The sequence below is a fragment of the Haliotis asinina genome, chromosome 4 (assembly GCF_037392515.1).
Source record: "Haliotis asinina isolate JCU_RB_2024 chromosome 4, JCU_Hal_asi_v2, whole genome shotgun sequence".
Lineage (NCBI taxonomy): Eukaryota > Metazoa > Mollusca > Gastropoda > Lepetellida > Haliotidae > Haliotis > Haliotis asinina.
This window is the reverse complement of record NC_090283.1, coordinates 30,393,329-30,418,809: the sequence shown is the minus strand read 5'-3', so window position 1 is coordinate 30,418,809 and position 25,481 is coordinate 30,393,329. Positions and strand designations below refer to the sequence as shown.

General features: G+C 37.9%; 1 protein-coding gene across 1 annotated transcript in view; it reads left to right on the top strand.

Annotated features, from left to right (window-relative positions):
• The window catches only part of LOC137280905 (uncharacterized), a 72,320-nt gene that overhangs the window by 44,959 nt on the left and 1,880 nt on the right, over positions 1-25,481 (top strand). Inside the window, exon 4 of the mRNA XM_067812091.1 lies at positions 22,443-23,164. Within this exon, the coding sequence (XP_067668192.1) occupies positions 22,443-23,125 (683 nt within the window). The 3' untranslated portion in view covers positions 23,126-23,164. The remainder of the gene's footprint in view (positions 1-22,442; positions 23,165-25,481) is intronic.

The following is a 25,481-nucleotide window of genomic DNA, read 5'->3' as shown; positions in this document are numbered from 1 at the left end:
CACAGTGTAAGTTATGTATGTCAACCCACAGTGTAAGTAATGTATCTCATTCCACAGTGTAGGTAATGTATCTCAGTCCACAGTGTAAGTAATGTATCTCACTCTACATTGGAAGTAATGTATCTCAACCCACAGTGTAAGTAATGTATCTCACTCTACAGTGTAAGGAATGTATCTCAACCCACAGTGTAAGTAATGTATCCCACTCTACAGTGTAAGTGTTGTATTGCACTCCACAGTGTAAGTAATGTATCTCACTCTACAGTGTAAGTGATGTATCTCATTCCACAGTGTAAGTAATGTATCTCACTTCACAGCGTAAGTAATGTATCTCACTCTACAGTGGAAGTAATGTATCTCACTCTACAGTGTAAGTAATGTATCTCACCCCACTGTGTAAGTAATGTATCTCACTCTATTGTGTAAATAATATATCTCACTCTATAGTGTAAGTAATGTATCTCACTTCACAGTGTAAGTAATGTATCTCACTCTTCAGTGTAAGTAATGTATCTCACCTCACAGTGTAAGTAATGTATCTCACTCCACAGTGTAAGTAATGTATCTCACTTTTCGGTGTAAGTAATGTATCTCACTCTACAATGTAAGTAATGTAACTCACTCTACAGTGTAAGTAATGTATCTCACTCTGCAGTGTAAGTAATGTATCTCACTCTTCAGTGTAAGTGATGTATCTCACTCTACAGTGTAAGTAATGTATCTCACTCCACAGTGTAAGTAATATATATCACTCTACAGTGTAAGTAATGTATCTCACTCCACAGTGTGAGTAATGTATCTCACCACACAGTGGAAGTAATGTATCTCTCCCTACAGTGTAAGTAATGTATCTCACTCCACAGTGTAAGTAGTGTTTCTCACTCCACAGTGTAAGTAATACATCTCACTCTACAGTGGAAGTAATGTATCTCTCTCCACAGTGTGATTAATGTATCTCACTCCACAGTGAAAGCAATATATCTCACTCTACAGTGGACGTAATGTATCTCACCCCACTGTGTAAGTAATGTACCTCACTCTATAGTGTAAATAATGTATCTCACTCTATAGTGTAAGTAATGTATCTCACTTCACAGTGTGAGTAATGTATCTCACTCTTCAGTGTAGGTACTGTATCTCACTCTACAGTGGATGTAATGTATCTCACTCCACAGTGTGAGTAATGTATCTCACTCTTCAGTGTAAGTAATGTATCTCCCTCTACAGTGTAAGTAATGTATCTCACTCTTCAGTGTAAGTAATGTATCTCATTCCACAGTGTGAGTAATATATCTCACTCCACAGTGTGAGTAATGTATCTCACCCCACAGTGGAAGTAATGAATCTCACTCTACAGTGTAAGTAATGTATCTCATTACACAGTGTAAGTAATATATCTCACTCCACAGTGTGAGTAATGTATCTCACCCCACAGTGGAAGTAATGTATCTCACTCTACAGTGTAAGTAATGTATCTCACTCTACAGTAGAAGTAATGTATCTAACTCCACAGTGGAAGTAATGTATCTATCTCTACAGTGGAAGTAATGTATCTCACTCCACAGTGTAAGTAATGTATCTCACTCTACAGTGGAAGTAATGTATCTCATTCCACAGTGTAAGTAATGTATCTCACTCTACAATGTAAGCAATGTATCTCACTCTACAGTGGAAGTAATGTATCTCACTCCACAGTGTAAGTAATGTATCTCACTCTGCAGTGTAGGTAATGTATGTCACTCTTCAGCGGAAGTAATGTATCTCAACCCACGGTGTAAGTAATGTTTGTCCACCCACAGTGTAAGTAATGTATCTCATTCCACAGTGTAAGTAATGTATCTCATTCCACAGTGTAAGTAATACATCTCACTCTTCAGTGTAAGTAATGTATCTCACTCTACAGTGTAAGTAATGTATCTCACTCTTCTGTGTAAGTAATGTATCACAGTCTACAGTGGAAGTAATGTATCTAACTCCACAGTGTATGTAATGTATCTCATTCCACAGTGCAAGTAATGTATCTCACTCCACAGTGTGAGTAATGTATCTCACCCCACAGTGGAAGTAATGTATCTCTCCCTACAGTGTTAGTAATGTATCTCATTCCACAGTGTAAGTAGTGTATCTCACTCCACAGTGTAAGTAATACATCTCACTCTACAGTGGAAGTAATGTATCTCTCTCCACAGTGTGAGTAATGTATCTCACTCCACAGTGAAAGTAATATATCTCACTCTACAGTGGACGTAATGTATCTCACCCCACTGTGTAAGTAATGTACCTCACTCTATAGTGTAAATAATGTATCTCACTCTATAGTGTAAGTAATGTATCTCACTTCACAGTGTGAGTAATGTATCTCACTCTTCAGTGTAGGTAGTGTATCTCACTCAACAGTGGATGTATTGTATCTCACTCCACAGTGTGAGTAATGTATATCACTCTTCAGTGTAAGTAATGTATCTCACTCTACAGTGTAAGTAATGTATCTCACTCTTCAGTGTATGTAATGTATCTCATTCCACAGTGTGAGTAATATATCTCACTCCACAGTGTGAGTAATGTATCTCACCCCACAGTGGAAGTAATGCATCTCACTCTACAGTGTAAGTAATGTATCTCATTCCACAGTGTAAGTAATATATCTCACTCCACAGTGTGAGTAATGTATCTCACCCCACAGTGGAAGTAATGTATCTCACTCTACAGTGTAAGTAATGTATCTCTACAGTAGAAGTAATGTATCTAACTCCACAGTGTAAGTAATGTATCTATCTCTACAGTGTAAGTAATGTATCTCACTCCACAGTGTAAGTAATGTATCTCACTCTACAGTGGAAGTAATGTATCTCATTCCACAGTGTAAGTAATGTATCTCACTCTATAGTGTAAGTAGTGTATCTCACTCTACAGTGGAAGTAATGTATCTCACTCCACAGTGTAAGTAATGTATCTCACTCTGCAGTGTAGGTAATGTATGTGACTCTTCAGCGGAAGTAATGTATCTCACTCTACGGTGTAAGTAATGTATCTCATTCCACAGTGTAAGTAATGTATCTCACTCCACAGTGTAAGTAATGTATCTCACTCTACAGTTTAAGTAATGTATCTCAACCCACGGTGTAAGTAATGTATGTCAACCCACAGTGTAAGTAATGTATCTCATTCCACAGTGTAAGTAATGTATCTCATTCCACAGTGTAAGTAATGTATCTTATTCCACAGTGTAAGTGATGTATCTCACTCTACAATGTAAGTAATGCATCCCACTCTACAGTGGAAGTAATGTATGTCACTCTTCAGTGGAAGAAATGTATCTCACTCTACAGTGTAAGTAATGTATCTCACTCCACAGTGTAAGTAATGTGTCTCACTCTACAGTGTAAGTAATGTATCTCAACCCACGGTGTAAGTAATGTATGTCAACCCACAGTGTAAGTAGTGTATCTCATTCCACAGTGTAAGTAATGTATCTCTTTCCACTGTGTAAGTAATGTATCTCACTCTACAGTGTAAGTGATGTATCTCACTCTACAATGTATGTAATGTATCTCACTCTACAGTGGAAGTAGTGTATCTCACTCCACAGTGTAGGTAATGTATCTCACTCTACAGTGTAAGTAATGTATGTCACTCTTCAGTGGAAGTAATGTATCTCACTCTACAGTGTAAGTAATGTATGTCACTCTTCAGTGGAAGTAATGTATCTCACTCTACAGTGTAAGTAATGTATCTCATTCCACAGTGTAAGTAATGTATCTCACTCCACAGTGTAAGTAATGTGTCTCACTCTACAGTGTAAGTAATGTATCTCAACCCACGGTGTAAGTAATGTATGTCATCCCACAGTGTAAGTAATGTATCTCATTCCACAGTGTAAGTAAGGTATCTCATTCCACTGTGTAAGTAATGTATCTCACTCTACAGTGTAAGTGATGTGTCTCACTCTACAATGTAAGTAATGTATCTCATTCCACAGTGTAAATAATGTATCTCACTCCACAGTGTAAGTAATGTATCTCAACCCACAGTGTAAGTTATGTATGTCAACCCACAGTGTAATTAATACATCTCACTCTACAGTGGAAGTAATGTATCTCTCTCCACAGTGTGAGTAATGTATCTCACTCCACAGTGAAAGTAATATATCTCACTCTACAGTGGACGTAATGTATCTCACCCCACTGTGTAAGTAATGTACCTCACTCTATAGTGTAAATAATGTATCTCACTCTATAGTGTAAGTAATGTATCTCACTTCACAGTGTGAGTAATGTATCTCACTCTTCAGTGTAGGTAGTGTATCTCACTCTACAGTGGATGTAATGTATCTCACTCCACAGTGTAAGTAATGTATCTCACTCTAAAATGTAAGTAATGTATCTCACTCTACAGTGGAAGTAATGTATCTCACTCCACAGTGTAAGTAATGTATCTCACTCTGCCGTGTATTTAATGTATGTCACTCTTCAGTGGAAGTAATGTATCTCACTCTACAGTGTAAGTAATGTATCTCATTCCACAGTGTAAGTAATGTATCTCACTCTATAGTGTAAGTAGTGTATCTCACTCTACAGTGTAAGTAATGTATCTCACTCCACAGTGTAAGTAATGTATCTTATTCCACAGTGTAAGTAATGTATGTCAGTCCACAGTGTAAGTATTGTATCTCACTCTACAATGGAAGTAATGTATCTCAACCCACAGTGTAAGTAGTGTACCTCAATCTACAGTGTAAGTAATGTATCTCAACCCACAGTGTAAGTAATGTGTCCCACTCTACAGTGTAAGTAATCTTTTTCACTCTACAGTGTAAGTAATGTATCTCACTCTACAGTGGAAGTAATGTATCTCATTCCACAGTGTAAGTAATGTATCTCACTCCACAGTGTAAGTAATGTATCTCACTCTACAGTGGAAGTAATGTATCTCACTCCACAGTGTAAGTAATGTATCTCACTCTACAGTGGAAGTAATGTATCTCAACCCACTGTGTAAGTAATGTATCTCACTCTACAATGTAAGTAATGTATCTCACCCCACAGTGTAAGTAGTGTATCTCACTCTACAGTGTAAGTAATGTATCTCACCCCACAGTGTAAGTAATGTATCTCACTCTACAGTGTAAGTAATGTATCTCATTCCACAGTGTAAGTAATGTATCTCACTCTATAGTGTAAGTAATGTATCTCACTCTACAGTGTAAGTATTGTATCTCAACCCACAGTGTAAGTAATGTATCTCATTCCACAGTGTAAGTAATGTATGTCAGTCCACAGTGTAAGTATTGTATCTCACTGTACAATGGAAGTAATGTATCTCAACCCACAGTGTAAGTAGTGTACCTCACTCTACAGTGTAAGTAATGTATCTCAACCCACAGTGTAAGTAATGTGTCCCACTCTACAGTGTAAGTAATCTATTTCACTCCACAGTGTAAGTAATGTATCTCACTCTACAGTGGAAGTAATGTATCTCATTCCACAGTGTAAGTAATGTATCTCACTCCACAGTGTAAGTAATGTATCTCACTCTACAGTGGAAGTAGTGTATCTCACTCCACAGTGTAAATAATGTATCTCACTCTATAGTGTAAGTAATGTATCTCACTTCACAGTGTGAGTAATGTATCTCACTCTTCAGTGTAGGTAGTGTATCTCACTCTACAGTGGATGTAATGTATCTCACTCCACAGTGTAAGTAATGTATCTCACTCTAAAATGTAAGTAATGTATCTCACTCTACAGTGGAAGTAATGTATCTCACTCCACAGTGTAAGTAATGTATCTCACTCTGCCGTGTATTTAATGTATGTCACTCTTCAGTGGAAGTAATGTATCTCACTCTACAGTGTAAGTAATGTATCTCATTCCACAGTGTAAGTAATGTATCTCACTCTATAGTGTAAGTAGTGTATCTCACTCTACAGTGTAAGTAATGTATCTCACTCCACAGTGTAAGTAATGTATCTTATTCCACAGTGTAAGTAATGTATGTCAGTCCACAGTGTAAGTATTGTATCTCACTCTACAATGGAAGTAATGTATCTCAACCCACAGTGTAAGTAGTGTACCTCAATCTACAGTGTAAGTAATGTATCTCAACCCACAGTGTAAGTAATGTGTCCCACTCTACAGTGTAAGTAATCTTTTTCACTCTACAGTGTAAGTAATGTATCTCACTCTACAGTGGAAGTAATGTATCTCATTCCACAGTGTAAGTAATGTATCTCACTCCACAGTGTAAGTAATGTATCTCACTCTACAGTGGAAGTAATGTATCTCACTCCACAGTGTAAGTAATGTATCTCACTCTACAGTGGAAGTAATGTATCTCAACCCACTGTGTAAGTAATGTATCTCACTCTACAATGTAAGTAATGTATCTCACCCCACAGTGTAAGTAGTGTATCTCACTCTACAGTGTAAGTAATGTATCTCACCCCACAGTGTAAGTAATGTATCTCACTCTACAGTGTAAGTAATGTATCTCATTCCACAGTGTAAGTAATGTATCTCACTCTATAGTGTAAGTAATGTATCTCACTCTACAGTGTAAGTATTGTATCTCAACCCACAGTGTAAGTAATGTATCTCATTCCACAGTGTAAGTAATGTATGTCAGTCCACAGTGTAAGTATTGTATCTCACTGTACAATGGAAGTAATGTATCTCAACCCACAGTGTAAGTAGTGTACCTCACTCTACAGTGTAAGTAATGTATCTCAACCCACAGTGTAAGTAATGTGTCCCACTCTACAGTGTAAGTAATCTATTTCACTCCACAGTGTAAGTAATGTATCTCACTCTACAGTGGAAGTAATGTATCTCATTCCACAGTGTAAGTAATGTATCTCACTCCACAGTGTAAGTAATGTATCTCACTCTACAGTGGAAGTAGTGTATCTCACTCCACAGTGTAAGTAATGTATCTCACTCTTCAGTGTAAGTAATGTATCTCCCTCTACAGTGTAAGTAATGTATCTCACTCTTCAGTGTAAGTAATGTATCTCATTCCACAGTGTGAGTAATATATCTCACTCCACAGTGTGAGTAATGTATCTCACTCTACAGTGGAAGTAATGTATCTCCCTCTACAGTGTAAGTAATGTATCTCACTCTTCAGTGTAAGTAATGTATCTCATTCCACAGTGTGAGTAATATATCTCACTCCACAGTGTGAGTAATGTATCTCACCCCACAGTGGAAGTAATGTATCTCACTCTACAGTGTAAGTAATGTATCTCATTACACAGTGTAAGTAATATATCTCACTCCACAGTGTGAGTAATGTATCTCACCCCACAGTGGAAGTAATGTATCTCACTCTACAGTGTAAGTAATGTATCTCACTCTACAGTAGAAGTAATGTATCTAACTCCACAGTGGAAGTAATGTATCTATCTCTACAGTGGAAGTAATGTATCTCACTCCACAGTGTAAGTAATGTATCTCACTCTACAGTGGAAGTAATGTATCTCATTCCACAGTGTAAGTAATGTATCTCACTCTACAATGTAAGCAATGTATCTCACTCTACAGTGGAAGTAATGTATCTCACTCCACAGTGTAAGTAATGTATCTCACTCTGCAGTGTAGGTAATGTATGTCACTCTTCAGCGGAAGTAATGTATCTCAACCCACGGTGTAAGTAATGTTTGTCCACCCACAGTGTAAGTAATGTATCTCATTCCACAGTGTAAGTAATGTATCTCATTCCACAGTGTAAGTAATACATCTCACTCTTCAGTGTAAGTAATGTATCTCACTCTACAGTGTAAGTAATGTATCTCACTCTTCTGTGTAAGTAATGTATCACAGTCTACAGTGGAAGTAATGTATCTAACTCCACAGTGTATGTAATGTATCTCATTCCACAGTGCAAGTAATGTATCTCACTCCACAGTGTGAGTAATGTATCTCACCCCACAGTGGAAGTAATGTATCTCTCCCTACAGTGTTAGTAATGTATCTCATTCCACAGTGTAAGTAGTGTATCTCACTCCACAGTGTAAGTAATACATCTCACTCTACAGTGGAAGTAATGTATCTCTCTCCACAGTGTGAGTAATGTATCTCACTCCACAGTGAAAGTAATATATCTCACTCTACAGTGGACGTAATGTATCTCACCCCACTGTGTAAGTAATGTACCTCACTCTATAGTGTAAATAATGTATCTCACTCTATAGTGTAAGTAATGTATCTCACTTCACAGTGTGAGTAATGTATCTCACTCTTCAGTGTAGGTAGTGTATCTCACTCAACAGTGGATGTATTGTATCTCACTCCACAGTGTGAGTAATGTATATCACTCTTCAGTGTAAGTAATGTATCTCACTCTACAGTGTAAGTAATGTATCTCACTCTTCAGTGTATGTAATGTATCTCATTCCACAGTGTGAGTAATATATCTCACTCCACAGTGTGAGTAATGTATCTCACCCCACAGTGGAAGTAATGCATCTCACTCTACAGTGTAAGTAATGTATCTCATTCCACAGTGTAAGTAATATATCTCACTCCACAGTGTGAGTAATGTATCTCACCCCACAGTGGAAGTAATGTATCTCACTCTACAGTGTAAGTAATGTATCTCTACAGTAGAAGTAATGTATCTAACTCCACAGTGTAAGTAATGTATCTATCTCTACAGTGTAAGTAATGTATCTCACTCCACAGTGTAAGTAATGTATCTCACTCTACAGTGGAAGTAATGTATCTCATTCCACAGTGTAAGTAATGTATCTCACTCTATAGTGTAAGTAGTGTATCTCACTCTACAGTGGAAGTAATGTATCTCACTCCACAGTGTAAGTAATGTATCTCACTCTGCAGTGTAGGTAATGTATGTGACTCTTCAGCGGAAGTAATGTATCTCACTCTACGGTGTAAGTAATGTATCTCATTCCACAGTGTAAGTAATGTATCTCACTCCACAGTGTAAGTAATGTATCTCACTCTACAGTTTAAGTAATGTATCTCAACCCACGGTGTAAGTAATGTATGTCAACCCACAGTGTAAGTAATGTATCTCATTCCACAGTGTAAGTAATGTATCTCATTCCACAGTGTAAGTAATGTATCTTATTCCACAGTGTAAGTGATGTATCTCACTCTACAATGTAAGTAATGCATCCCACTCTACAGTGGAAGTAATGTATGTCACTCTTCAGTGGAAGAAATGTATCTCACTCTACAGTGTAAGTAATGTATCTCACTCCACAGTGTAAGTAATGTGTCTCACTCTACAGTGTAAGTAATGTATCTCAACCCACGGTGTAAGTAATGTATGTCAACCCACAGTGTAAGTAGTGTATCTCATTCCACAGTGTAAGTAATGTATCTCTTTCCACTGTGTAAGTAATGTATCTCACTCTACAGTGTAAGTGATGTATCTCACTCTACAATGTATGTAATGTATCTCACTCTACAGTGGAAGTAGTGTATCTCACTCCACAGTGTAGGTAATGTATCTCACTCTACAGTGTAAGTAATGTATGTCACTCTTCAGTGGAAGTAATGTATCTCACTCTACAGTGTAAGTAATGTATGTCACTCTTCAGTGGAAGTAATGTATCTCACTCTACAGTGTAAGTAATGTATCTCATTCCACAGTGTAAGTAATGTATCTCACTCCACAGTGTAAGTAATGTGTCTCACTCTACAGTGTAAGTAATGTATCTCAACCCACGGTGTAAGTAATGTATGTCATCCCACAGTGTAAGTAATGTATCTCATTCCACAGTGTAAGTAAGGTATCTCATTCCACTGTGTAAGTAATGTATCTCACTCTACAGTGTAAGTGATGTGTCTCACTCTACAATGTAAGTAATGTATCTCATTCCACAGTGTAAATAATGTATCTCACTCCACAGTGTAAGTAATGTATCTCAACCCACAGTGTAAGTTATGTATGTCAACCCACAGTGTAATTAATACATCTCACTCTACAGTGGAAGTAATGTATCTCTCTCCACAGTGTGAGTAATGTATCTCACTCCACAGTGAAAGTAATATATCTCACTCTACAGTGGACGTAATGTATCTCACCCCACTGTGTAAGTAATGTACCTCACTCTATAGTGTAAATAATGTATCTCACTCTATAGTGTAAGTAATGTATCTCACTTCACAGTGTGAGTAATGTATCTCACTCTTCAGTGTAGGTAGTGTATCTCACTCTACAGTGGATGTAATGTATCTCACTCCACAGTGTAAGTAATGTATCTCACTCTAAAATGTAAGTAATGTATCTCACTCTACAGTGGAAGTAATGTATCTCACTCCACAGTGTAAGTAATGTATCTCACTCTGCCGTGTATTTAATGTATGTCACTCTTCAGTGGAAGTAATGTATCTCACTCTACAGTGTAAGTAATGTATCTCATTCCACAGTGTAAGTAATGTATCTCACTCTATAGTGTAAGTAGTGTATCTCACTCTACAGTGTAAGTAATGTATCTCACTCCACAGTGTAAGTAATGTATCTTATTCCACAGTGTAAGTAATGTATGTCAGTCCACAGTGTAAGTATTGTATCTCACTCTACAATGGAAGTAATGTATCTCAACCCACAGTGTAAGTAGTGTACCTCAATCTACAGTGTAAGTAATGTATCTCAACCCACAGTGTAAGTAATGTGTCCCACTCTACAGTGTAAGTAATCTTTTTCACTCTACAGTGTAAGTAATGTATCTCACTCTACAGTGGAAGTAATGTATCTCATTCCACAGTGTAAGTAATGTATCTCACTCCACAGTGTAAGTAATGTATCTCACTCTACAGTGGAAGTAATGTATCTCACTCCACAGTGTAAGTAATGTATCTCACTCTACAGTGGAAGTAATGTATCTCAACCCACTGTGTAAGTAATGTATCTCACTCTACAATGTAAGTAATGTATCTCACCCCACAGTGTAAGTAGTGTATCTCACTCTACAGTGTAAGTAATGTATCTCACCCCACAGTGTAAGTAATGTATCTCACTCTACAGTGTAAGTAATGTATCTCATTCCACAGTGTAAGTAATGTATCTCACTCTATAGTGTAAGTAATGTATCTCACTCTACAGTGTAAGTATTGTATCTCAACCCACAGTGTAAGTAATGTATCTCATTCCACAGTGTAAGTAATGTATGTCAGTCCACAGTGTAAGTATTGTATCTCACTGTACAATGGAAGTAATGTATCTCAACCCACAGTGTAAGTAGTGTACCTCACTCTACAGTGTAAGTAATGTATCTCAACCCACAGTGTAAGTAATGTGTCCCACTCTACAGTGTAAGTAATCTATTTCACTCCACAGTGTAAGTAATGTATCTCACTCTACAGTGGAAGTAATGTATCTCATTCCACAGTGTAAGTAATGTATCTCACTCCACAGTGTAAGTAATGTATCTCACTCTACAGTGGAAGTAGTGTATCTCACTCCACAGTGTAAGTAATGTATCTCACTCTACAGTGTAAGTAATGTATCTCAACCCACTGTGTAAGTAATGTATCTCACTCTACAATGTAAGTAATGTATCTCACCCCACAGTGTAAGTAATGTATCTCACTCTACAGTGTAAGTAGTGTATGTCACTCTTCAGTGTAAGTGAGTGAGTTAATATTTAACGTCACATCGGCAATATTTTAGTCATGTCGCGACGGGAACATAAAATTGAAATGGAATATATGAGTATTATAAAAACCTGTCGACAAAGGACAGTAAACCAACTAGAATGTAAAACTATTAACTAGACCTAAAACAATTTATGTATAGAGGACAATACAATATAAAAATGAGCTATAGATTGATCTAACAACCGAAGTAGATCACCATACTAGGGACCATGGGGACTTACAGTACTTTTGCTATCTGCATAGACCCTAGCTGGATTTATATCATCCCCTCAGCCGTCAGCAATTTGGGAAATCTAGCTATACAATAAAAAGACACTTATTGTACGATTAAAAACCTGGAAATTTAGAATTTACTTTGAATGTTTGTGGACTTACGTACCCTCTCAGGAGGACAATAATTTTACGGTACTTCAACCCCCTTCGAGGATATAGCCACTAGCAATCTTAGTTGCTAATTCAACTTCCAGTCATAAAATATTTATCTATCTACAAGTCACGTAACGGGTTTAATTCTTTTCAGTGTAAGTAATGTATTTCACTCTACAGTGTAATTAATGCATCACTCTCCACAGTGTAAGTAGTGTGTCTCTCTACAGTGTAAGTAAAGTATCTCACTCTAAAGTATAAGTAATGTATCTCATACCACAGTGTAAGTAATGTATCTCCCTCCACAGTGTGAGTAATACATCTCACTCTTCAGTGTAAGTAATGTATCTCACTCTACAGTGTAAGTAATGTATCTCACTCTTCTGTGTATGTAATGTATCACAGTCTACAGTGTAAGTAATGTATCTCATTCCACAGTGTAAGTAATGTATCTCATTCCACAGTGTGAGTAATACATCTCACTCTTCAGTGTAAGTAATGTATCTCACTCTACAGTGTAAGTAATGTATCTCACTCTTCTGTGTATGTAATGTATCACAGTCTACAGTGTAAGTAATGTATCTCATTCCACAGTGTAAGTAATGTATCTCATTCCACAGTGCAAGTAATGTATCTCACTCCACAGTGTGAGTAATGTATCTCACCCCACAGTGGAAGTAATGTATCTCATTCCACAGTGTAAGTAGTGTATCTCACTCCACAGTGTAAGTAATACGTCTCACTCTACAGTGGAAGTAATGTATCTCTCTCCACAGTGTGAGTAATGTATCTCACTCCACAGTGAAAGTAATATATCTCACTCTACAGTGGACGTAATGTATCTCACCCCACTGTGTAAGTAATGTACCTCACTCTATAGTGTAAATAATGCATCTCACTCTATAGTGTAAGTAATGTATCTCACTTCACAGTGTGAGTACTGTATCTCACTCTTCAGTGTAGGTAGTGTATCTCACTCAACAGTGGATGTAATGTATCTCACTCCACAGTGTGAGTAATGTATCTCACTCTTCAGTGTAAGTAATGTATCTCACTCTACAGTGTAAGTAATGTATCTCACTCCTCAGTGTAAGTAATGTATCTCATTCCACAGTGTGAGTAATATATCTCACTCCACAGTGTGAGTAATGTATCTCACCCCACAGTGGAAGTAATGTATCTCACTCTACAGTGTAAGTAATGTATCTCATTCCACAGTGTAAGTAATATATCTCACTCCACAGTGTGAGTAATGTATCTCACCCCACAGTGGAAGTAATGTATCTCACTCTACAGTGTAAGAAATGTATCTCACTCTACAGTGTAAGTAATGTATCTCACTCCACAGTGTAAGTAATGTATCTCACTCTGCACTGTAAGTAATGTATGTCACTCTTCAGTGTAAGTAATGTATCTCACTCTACAGTGTAAGTAATGTATCTCATTCCACAGTGTAAGTAATGTATCTCACTCCACAGTGTAAGTAATGTACCTCACTCTACAGTGTAAGGAATGTATCTCAACCCACAGTGTAAGTTATGTATGTCAACCCACAGTGTAAGTAATGTATCTCATTCCACAGTGTAGGTAATGTATCTCAGTCCACAGTGTAAGTAATGTATCTCACTCTACATTGGAAGTAATGTATCTCAACCCACAGTGTAAGTAATGTATCTCACTCTACAGTGTAAGGAATGTATCTCAACCCACAGTGTAAGTAATGTATCCCACTCTACAGTGTAAGTGTTGTATTGCACTCCACAGTGTAAGTAATGTATCTCACTCTACAGTGTAAGTGATGTATCTCATTCCACAGTGTAAGTAATGTATCTCACTTCACAGCGTAAGTAATGTATCTCACTCTACAGTGGAAGTAATGTATCTCACTCTACAGTGTAAGTAATGTATCTCACCCCACTGTGTAAGTAATGTATCTCACTCTATTGTGTAAATAATATATCTCACTCTATAGTGTAAGTAATGTATCTCACTTCACAGTGTAAGTAATGTATCTCACTCTTCAGTGTAAGTAATGTATCTCACCTCACAGTGTAAGTAATGTATCTCACTCCACAGTGTAAGTAATGTATCTCACTTTTCGGTGTAAGTAATGTATCTCACTCTACAATGTAAGTAATGTAACTCACTCTACAGTGTAAGTAATGTATCTCACTCTGCAGTGTAAGTAATGTATCTCACTCTTCAGTGTAAGTGATGTATCTCACTCTACAGTGTAAGTAATGTATCTCACTCCACAGTGTAAGTAATATATATCACTCTACAGTGTAAGTAATGTATCTCACTCCACAGTGTGAGTAATGTATCTCACCACACAGTGGAAGTAATGTATCTCTCCCTACAGTGTAAGTAATGTATCTCACTCCACAGTGTAAGTAGTGTTTCTCACTCCACAGTGTAAGTAATACATCTCACTCTACAGTGGAAGTAATGTATCTCTCTCCACAGTGTGATTAATGTATCTCACTCCACAGTGAAAGCAATATATCTCACTCTACAGTGGACGTAATGTATCTCACCCCACTGTGTAAGTAATGTACCTCACTCTATAGTGTAAATAATGTATCTCACTCTATAGTGTAAGTAATGTATCTCACTTCACAGTGTGAGTAATGTATCTCACTCTTCAGTGTAGGTACTGTATCTCACTCTACAGTGGATGTAATGTATCTCACTCCACAGTGTGAGTAATGTATCTCACTCTTCAGTGTAAGTAATGTATCTCCCTCTACAGTGTAAGTAATGTATCTCACTCTTCAGTGTAAGTAATGTATCTCATTCCACAGTGTGAGTAATATATCTCACTCCACAGTGTGAGTAATGTATCTCACCCCACAGTGGAAGTAATGTATCTCACTCTACAGTGTAAGTAATGTATCTCATTACACAGTGTAAGTAATATATCTCACTCCACAGTGTGAGTAATGTATCTCACCCCACAGTGGAAGTAATGTATCTCACTCTACAGTGTAAGTAATGTATCTCACTCTACAGTAGAAGTAATGTATCTAACTCCACAGTGGAAGTAATGTATCTATCTCTACAGTGGAAGTAATGTATCTCACTCCACAGTGTAAGTAATGTATCTCACTCTACAGTGGAAGTAATGTATCTCATTCCACAGTGTAAGTAATGTATCTCACTCTACAATGTAAGCAATGTATCTCACTCTACAGTGGAAGTAATGTATCTCACTCCACAGTGTAAGTAATGTATCTCACTCTGCAGTGTAGGTAATGTATGTCACTCTTCAGCGGAAGTAATGTATCTCAACCCACGGTGTAAGTAATGTTTGTCCACCCACAGTGTAAGTAATGTATCTCATTCCACAGTGTAAGTAATGTATCTCATTCCACAGTGTAAGTAATACATCTCACTCTTCAGTGTAAGTAATGTATCTCACTCTACAGTGTAAGTAATGTATCTCACTCTTCTGTGTAAGTAATGTATCACAGTCTACAGTGGAAGTAATGTATCTAACTCCACAGTGTATGTAATGTATCTCATTCCACAGTGCAAGTAATGTATCTCACTCCACAGTGTGAGTAATGTATCTCACCCCACAGTGGAAGTAATGTATCTCTCCCTACAGTGTTAGTAATGTATCTCATTCCACAGTGTAAGTAGTGTATCTCACTCCACAGTGTAAGTAATACATCTCACTCTACAGTGGAAGTAATGTATCTCTCTCCACAGTGTGAGTAATGTATCTCACTCCACAGTGAAAGTAATATATCTCACTCTACAGTGGACGTAATGTATCTCACCCCACTGTGTAAGTAATGTACCTCACTCTATAGTGTAAATAATGTATCTCACTCTATAGTGTAAGTAATGTATCTCACTTCACAGTGTGAGTAATGTATCTCACTCTTCAGTGTAGGTAGTGTATCTCACTCAACAGTGGATGTATTGTATCTCACTCCACAGTGTGAGTAATGTATATCACTCTTCAGTGTAAGTAATGTATCTCACTCTACAGTGTAAGTAATGTATCTCACTCTTCAGTGTATGTAATGTATCTCATTCCACAGTGTGAGTAATATATCTCACTCCACAGTGTGAGTAATGTATCTCACCCCACAGTGGAAGTAATGCATCTCACTCTACAGTGTAAGTAATGTATCTCATTCCACAGTGTAAGTAATATATCTCACTCCACAGTGTGAGTAATGTATCTCACCCCACAGTGGAAGTAATGTATCTCACTCTACAGTGTAAGTAATGTATCTCTACAGTAGAAGTAATGTATCTAACTCCACAGTGTAAGTAATGTATCTATCTCTACAGTGTAAGTAATGTATCTCACTCCACAGTGTAAGTAATGTATCTCACTCTACAGTGGAAGTAATGTATCTCATTCCACAGTGTAAGTAATGTATCTCACTCTATAGTGTAAGTAGTGTATCTCACTCTACAGTGGAAGTAATGTATCTCACTCCACAGTGTAAGTAATGTATCTCACTCTGCAGTGTAGGTAATGTATGTGACTCTTCAGCGGAAGTAATGTATCTCACTCTACGGTGTAAGTAATGTATCTCATTCCACAGTGTAAGTAATGTATCTCACTCCACAGTGTAAGTAATGTATCTCACTCTACAGTTTAAGTAATGTATCTCAACCCACGGTGTAAGTAATGTATGTCAACCCACAGTGTAAGTAATGTATCTCATTCCACAGTGTAAGTAATGTATCTCATTCCACAGTGTAAGTAATGTATCTTATTCCACAGTGTAAGTGATGTATCTCACTCTACAATGTAAGTAATGCATCCCACTCTACAGTGGAAGTAATGTATGTCACTCTTCAGTGGAAGAAATGTATCTCACTCTACAGTGTAAGTAATGTATCTCACTCCACAGTGTAAGTAATGTGTCTCACTCTACAGTGTAAGTAATGTATCTCAACCCACGGTGTAAGTAATGTATGTCAACCCACAGTGTAAGTAGTGTATCTCATTCCACAGTGTAAGTAATGTATCTCTTTCCACTGTGTAAGTAATGTATCTCACTCTACAGTGTAAGTGATGTATCTCACTCTACAATGTATGTAATGTATCTCACTCTACAGTGGAAGTAGTGTATCTCACTCCACAGTGTAGGTAATGTATCTCACTCTACAGTGTAAGTAATGTATGTCACTCTTCAGTGGAAGTAATGTATCTCACTCTACAGTGTAAGTAGTGTATGTCACTCTTCAGTGGAAGTAATGTATCTCACTCTACAGTGTAAGTAATGTATCTCATTCCACAGTGTAAGTAATGTATCTCACTCCACAGTGTAAGTAATGTGTCTCACTCTACAGTGTAAGTAATGTATCTCAACCCACGGTGTAAGTAATGTATGTCATCCCACAGTGTAAGTAATGTATCTCATTCCACAGTGTAAGTAAGGTATCTCATTCCACTGTGTAAGTAATGTATCTCACTCTACAGTGTAAGTGATGTGTCTCACTCTACAATGTAAGTAATGTATCTCATTCCACAGTGTAAATAATGTATCTCACTCCACAGTGTAAGTAATGTATCTCAACCCACAGTGTAAGTTATGTATGTCAACCCACAGTGTAATTAATACATCTCACTCTACAGTGGAAGTAATGTATCTCTCTCCACAGTGTGAGTAATGTATCTCACTCCACAGTGAAAGTAATATATCTCACTCTACAGTGGACGTAATGTATCTCACCCCACTGTGTAAGTAATGTACCTCACTCTATAGTGTAAATAATGTATCTCACTCTATAGTGTAAGTAATGTATCTCACTTCACAGTGTGAGTAATGTATCTCACTCTTCAGTGTAGGTAGTGTATCTCACTCTACAGTGGATGTAATGTATCTCACTCCACAGTGTAAGTAATGTATCTCACTCTAAAATGTAAGTAATGTATCTCACTCTACAGTGGAAGTAATGTATCTCACTCCACAGTGTAAGTAATGTATCTCACTCTGCCGTGTATTTAATGTATGTCACTCTTCAGTGGAAGTAATGTATCTCACTCTACAGTGTAAGTAATGTATCTCATTCCACAGTGTAAGTAATGTATCTCACTCTATAGTGTAAGTAGTGTATCTCACTCTACAGTGTAAGTAATGTATCTCACTCCACAGTGTAAGTAATGTATCTTATTCCACAGTGTAAGTAATGTATGTCAGTCCACAGTGTAAGTATTGTATCTCACTCTACAATGGAAGTAATGTATCTCAACCCACAGTGTAAGTAGTGTACCTCAATCTACAGTGTAAGTAATGTATCTCAACCCACAGTGTAAGTAATGTGTCCCACTCTACAGTGTAAGTAATCTTTTTCACTCTACAGTGTAAGTAATGTATCTCACTCTACAGTGGAAGTAATGTATCTCATTCCACAGTGTAAGTAATGTATCTCACTCCACAGTGTAAGTAATGTATCTCACTCTACAGTGGAAGTAATGTATCTCACTCCACAGTGTAAGTAATGTATCTCACTCTACAGTGGAAGTAATGTATCTCAACCCACTGTGTAAGTAATGTATCTCACTCTACAATGTAAGTAATGTATCTCACCCCACAGTGTAAGTAGTGTATCTCACTCTACAGTGTAAGTAATGTATCTCACCCCACAGTGTAAGTAATGTATCTCACTCTACAGTGTAAGTAATGTATCTCATTCCACAGTGTAAGTAATGTATCTCACTCTATAGTGTAAGTAATGTATCTCACTCTACAGTGTAAGTATTGTATCTCAACCCACAGTGTAAGTAATGTATCTCATTCCACAGTGTAAGTAATGTATGTCAGTCCACAGTGTAAGTATTGTATCTCACTGTACAATGGAAGTAATGTATCTCAACCCACAGTGTAAGTAGTGTACCTCACTCTACAGTGTAAGTAATGTATCTCAACCCACAGTGTAAGTAATGTGTCCCACTCTACAGTGTAAGTAATCTATTTCACTCCACAGTGTAAGTAATGTATCTCACTCTACAGTGGAAGTAATGTATCTCATTCCACAGTGTAAGTAATGTATCTCACTCCACAGTGTAAGTAATGTATCTCACTCTACAGTGGAAGTAGTGTATCTCACTCCACAGTGTAAGTAATGTATCTCACTCTACAGTGTAAGTAATGTATCTCAACCCACTGTGTAAGTAATGTATCTCACTCTACAATGTAAGTAATGTATCTCACCCCACAGTGTAAGTAATGTATCTCACTCTACAGTGTAAGTAGTGTATGTCACTCTTCAGTGTAAGTGAGTGAGTTAATATTTAACGTCACATCGGCAATATTTTAGTCATGTCGCGACGGGAACATAAAATTGAAATGGAATATATGAGTATTATAAAAACCTGTCGACAAAGGACAGTAAACCAACTAGAATGTAAAACTATTAACTAGACCTAAAACAATTTATGTATAGAGGACAATACAATATAAAAATGAGCTATAGATTGATCTAACAACCGAAGTAGATCACCATACTAGGGACCATGGGGACTTACAGTACTTTTGCTATCTGCATAGACCCTAGCTGGATTTATATCATCCCCTCAGCCGTCAGCAATTTGGGAAATCTAGCTATACAATAAAAAGACACTTATTGTACGATTAAAAACCTGGAAATTTAGAATTTACTTTGAATGTTTGTGGACTTACGTACCCTCTCAGGAGGACAATAATTTTACGGTACTTCAACCCCCTTCGAGGATATAGCCACTAGCAATCTTAGTTGCTAATTCAACTTCCAGTCATAAAATATTTATCTATCTACAAGTCACGTAACGGGTTTAATTCTTTTCAGTGTAAGTAATGTATTTCACTCTACAGTGTAATTAATGCATCACTCTCCACAGTGTAAGTAGTGTGTCTCTCTACAGTGTAAGTAAAGTATCTCACTCTAAAGTATAAGTAATGTATCTCATACCACAGTGTAAGTAATGTATCTCCCTCCACAGTGTAAGTAATGTATCTCACTCTTCAGTGTAAGCAATGTGTCCCAATCGGCGGTGTAATTTTAAAGTATCTCACTGTTTAGTGTATTTCACTCCGAGAAATAACAAGAGATGGTAAGATGGTTAAATTGTTATTATTTCATTACTGAGATCTGTGTGATGTACTCGATACACTGACAGTGCCACAATGTTCCATTAGGCTACACCGCCGTTCCAAAACACGGGTATACAGAATGTCAAGTCACAAGAATAAAAATTCGAATGGAAACTTTGCACATTTGACAATCCTGGTATTTAAAGTACCGTTAGAACTGTGGTTGTTTTTTTCTTTTTCAATTTTTTAGGCCAGTGCAAACACGCGCAAATAAAGAAAACTTCGATGCGAAGATCACGTGATCGACTGCACGTGCAAAACCTGATTTGGCACTAACGTCATTTGCCCGACAAATTGATGGGTTTGAGTTGGTTTTGCTAACGTTTTTCTAGAGTTGAAAGAAAGGGATCCCATTTCGGATACATATATGTATCATAAGAGAAAAATTATTCATTATTTTAAAAAAATACATTTTGTGAAGTTTCTTTTCTGACTCAGTATATCGCACTCTACACTCTACGTTTTGTATCTTAGGGCCCCGTTCCTCAAAGCGATCGTAGCACTACGCCAGTCGTAACTCCCATACCTTAACAAAGACTTACGACTGAACTATCGCACGTACTAGTCGCCTATTTGTCATAACCACAGTATTACGGGAGCAGTTCAATGTTCTTGCAACATAGATCTGTGGTGTCCTCTGTTTCAGCATACTCATTGCCTTCTCACGCCGTGTGTGTTAGTCTGTTAATTTATTTCGTAGGTTTTCCTCAATACAGCATCTTTAACATATAAACTGAACACTGAACAGTGTGTATACCGTTTGTGATTGTTCAAGTTCTAAACATGCAAAGTAACTCTTTTTCATAGCACTCGAGCGAAAAACGGCAGCCATAACATGGATTCGTATTCTCAGTGCTTGGGGACTGGATTTGGCATGGTTACGTTAAGGTGAAAGTATCTACCTTTCAACAATCTCATTGATTTTTTGTGGAAGTTAGTTTATATAGCAAAAAGGGTTTTTTTATCTTGAACTGACTTCTTTATAACCACATATAGATCAGAATGTTTTAGTGAAGTACCCTAGAAATATAAAACAGTGGATAGTTTTACAGGATTAAGAGTAGGCGTCAATTCCTATCTTCTAGTGAAGATTTTGTACTTTGCTGCCTGCATTTATGTTGTATTTACTACTAACGAGTTCCCCACTAACCCTACGTAACTATATTAAAGGTGGGTCTCTTTTCACGACAGAAAGTGTATCAAACACCTATAATATGTAATAAATGGTAGAGGTATTGCAAATGCTTCTGTGAACCAGATCTTTTAATCACTCATTATTTTCAACTCGTTAATGTTCCTCAGTGCAATGTAATAATCAGACACATTAACCAACAGTGTTCGTGTTATGGAAACGACAGAAAAAATGTGTAAAAACTAATCATTTTTAATAACCAAGAAATCAAAACGCTGATTTGCAACTGTAAAGACCTTAACTGTAAAGATGATTATTGGAAGATCAATATTTTGAGATCTGCGACTGTATGTATATGAAGTTGTAAAGATTTAATAAAGTGACGTTAAAGGCATTGTTATAGTAATTTTATGATTTATACGATAAAATTCCTTTCCTTTTGTTAGCGAAGGCTCGTACAGACTATATGGCTCTTGTACCGATCAAAGGACAGCCTACTATACAGTCGTAGTATTGTAATGTGTATATATCACGCTAAATTAGTGTTGTCTGAGACATGTTTTCCATGACAGTGACGTTATTGGTCTAGACCTGGTGAGTCAAGCAGTTAGTGAGTATATGGTTTTACGTATCTTTTATCAATAATCAGGAAACATCAAGGCGCGTGACACTAGAAATTGGTTCAGACAGTATACCCGTGTGGGTAATCGAACCCGGGTCTTCAACGTGACAAGCGGACACGTTTACCATTCAGCTACCCCACCGCCCCTGGTCTGTGTGGAAGACTCTGCAGCTGAGATATTATCAGAATCACTTATGAATTAGATACAACATCTTCACTCACGCCAACATCCAAGCGTATGTAGAAGAATAATATACAAATCTCTATTCTGGTTTCAGTGATGTGGACCCGTGAAGGTCCGGGCAAGAATATTCATTTTCAGTAACCTGTGCTTGTGGTAAGAGGCGACTAACGGGGTCGGGTGGTCTGGTTCGTTGACTTGGTTGAGACATGTCATCGGTTTTGATCAGTTGCGCAGATCGATGCTCATGTTCTTAACCCCTGGTCCAGACCGTTACCATATAGCTGGAATATTTTCGATTGCGGCATAAAACTAAACTCACATTGAAACGAGGTTGACAATTAAATGTTTAATTTGTTGTCCGAAGTCGGAAACTTTGTTAAACTGTAAACAAAATGTATATTTCCAGGTTCTCAACTACAACTGGACGCTGCTCGAGCTAACATAGACTGGTGCCACGTAAATACAGATGGTCAGCTGGTCAACTCTCGGCCCGCCACACAAGACAGACACAGCGGCAGGTTACGGAAATATGAGGGTACATGTGCCACCACCTCCATCCCCCTACCTCCATCCCCCTCTACTGTCACCCCTGCCCCATGCACCCCACAGTATTGGGAGACACACTCTAGGGTGGGTGTGGTGAGCGAAGGGTGGGGGTGTCTTGTCCTGGAGGTGGGTGTGGTGGAGGAGAGTCAGGTGGACAGTAAGATGTATGTTTATCTACAGCGCCGCTCCTGGTGTGTCGGTGTATGGAGCTGTGGCACACACCGGGGGAGTCTCTGTACCAGTGTGTGGCAGCAGGGGGAGAAGGGGAAGTGTTACAGTAACACAATGTTTGACACACTCGGCAAACAGGCCACCCTCCACTATGGAGTTGTGCTGGATGTGGGGAGGGGGAGACTCGCCTTCATCGACCTGGACAGAGAGGTTGTTTCAGCCAAGGTGGACGTTGAGTGGAGGGAGTCTCTTCTTCCCGTGTTTAGTGCTGGGCATCCAGATCTCTACACAGTCAACATGAAGGTGATAAGTGGGCCAGATATCACCATGACTGACACCAAGAAGTCACTTATCTTTGACGCCTTGAATTAGACAATAAAATAAACATGATATTGTGTAAACATGTTAAGTGTGATTTATTTATTTAAACTGTCAAATGTAATAGTAGTGATTGAGGCGGACGTATAAAGTTGTCTGTCTATGTGTTGTTTGTTGCAAGAATGTAACGAGGTCAGCTAAATGTGTTGTTTTTCTACTTGACTGGATTCTGTGGGATGTTACAAACATTTTGCATCCACACATGACTATTGTTATGATTATTATTCTGCAGTAGTTGACCAGTTTATCTCACATTTCATATATGTCTGGGAAATGGCACAACAAATAATTAACCTAATCCACAAATTCATCAAAAGTTGATTCAAATCATGAATTTATGACCATATTTGGTTTCTACTCTGTAATGTAAATGTTTTAAATCCCCACATGAACTGTTGTGGTGAAATTATTGTAGTTGTGAATCCATACACGTCACATTTGATGTCAGTGAAGATATGTGGTGAAAGTGATTGAAGCGGTCACAAAATGTACGTGTTTACAACATGTGGCCTGTGTACTGGTTGCCGAGCAGATGTCACCCAGTAACAGTTATCGCCAATATATCGTTATCACGAGTCGGTTACAATTCAAGTATTTCCCCCTACGGTCTTTAACGACAATAAAGGACAGTAGAAGAAAATTCTTCACTGAAAGTACCATTAGAGAAAGATTAAGAGAGAGAGTTATGAACCCTATCATGGTCTTCTTAACTTAGTCGGAGGTAATGTCACAAGGTTACTTTTTGATTATGTATTATTTCAGGAATGGCATGAAACATTCTGAAATACCGATAATTGTTACAGTTAGGTGTGAGAAACATCTACATCATGTATTTCTACTGCCATGATCCCCTTCCCACGCTCTCGTCACAATATGGCTGAGATATTGCCGATGTGACGTTAAATATTAACTCACTCACTCACCCTTCCGCCGCGTTATACGAAAACATGGTGGTCAATGGGCTGGAGTTATCGGTGGATCGCTAAGTAAGCATCATAATTAATTCTCTCTCGTTGATTTAAGTAATTTGTAAATCCCGTTAAAATCTGGCGATAACTGTTCAGATATGTCAAACGTCACTGCAATGAGGGGTTGTTATACACGGACTTTCGCTTCTTGGCCTCTCTAGGGAGACCCCATTCTGCCTGTAGCGTTGAATAAGTCTTATAAACGTGATACAGTGGCATCCGAAGGCGTTGGCAACAACATTGTATGTCGACCCCATCAACACCGTCCAAATGGCTCTTTCTCTCTTTCCAGCTGTTAATCGTGGCATATTTGTCTCACATAAGTGTCATTCATTCAAGGCTCCCTTTTTGCCGTACCATTCGTCATGTGATATGGATGCAAATACTGCTTGAACATTGCTACGTTTTGGCGGCTGATATTGCCACGTGTAAACGGAACACGGAAAATGTTACTATGCGAGCAAAAGAATTGTTAACAAAGATATTTTTAGATGTTCCTAAACACTGTGTCACACTATCTGGTTCTTACCCGGGTTAATAAGAAAGTAATTTGCCATGGTTGATCATATATTTTGAAGTCTAATTTTCCATGGTACTCTGTTATAGCAACTGCAGTATATGAAGTAAGAAAATGAGCGGCACATGTTGAGCTTGAAAGTCGGTGTCCAAAGGTGCCACAATGACATGAAACACTGGCGTCAAATGTTCGACTCAAAACCCGATGAGCGAGAGGCAGCTCTAAAGCACTACCTTGAAAGACATGCTGCTAAAATACTGTTACCATTAAACATATACGATGCAACCCATAATGACCATCACCTATTTAATTATTATATATATGATTATACAAAAAAAAAACGCACTTTTATAACAGCTGACACATGTCATCGTATCCCAACTGAGATCAATGCTGATGCTATGGACCACTGGGTTGTCTGGCCCAGTCTCACTGATTTACAGATCGTCACCATATAGCTGGAATCGTACTTAGTGCGGCGTAAAAGTAAACTCACTCACTTATCCAGATTCCTAGCTGTGGCCACTGACAGCATGACACTTAGGGTGCTGTGCCTTGCTGTTGGGACTGTCTTTCTTGTCGGAGGGTAATACAACAGTAAAATGTGCTATCAGTGTAGCCTGTCTGGTTAAAACAGATAAAGCTTTATTTAACCACAGTACAATTTCATAAAAATATGTACACAGAAAACACAATTTTTCACTAGACTGTAACTGAGAATGTTTAGATATTCATTTGCTCTTGCAGATGCTAGAAAACTAGGGTAGAGAACCGCTTCAAGACATCATTGACTTACACAGTCTTTGTGAGAATGCCTTGTGTAGATTCTGAGCAGACCTTTACAGAATGGACAATGTGCAAGGAA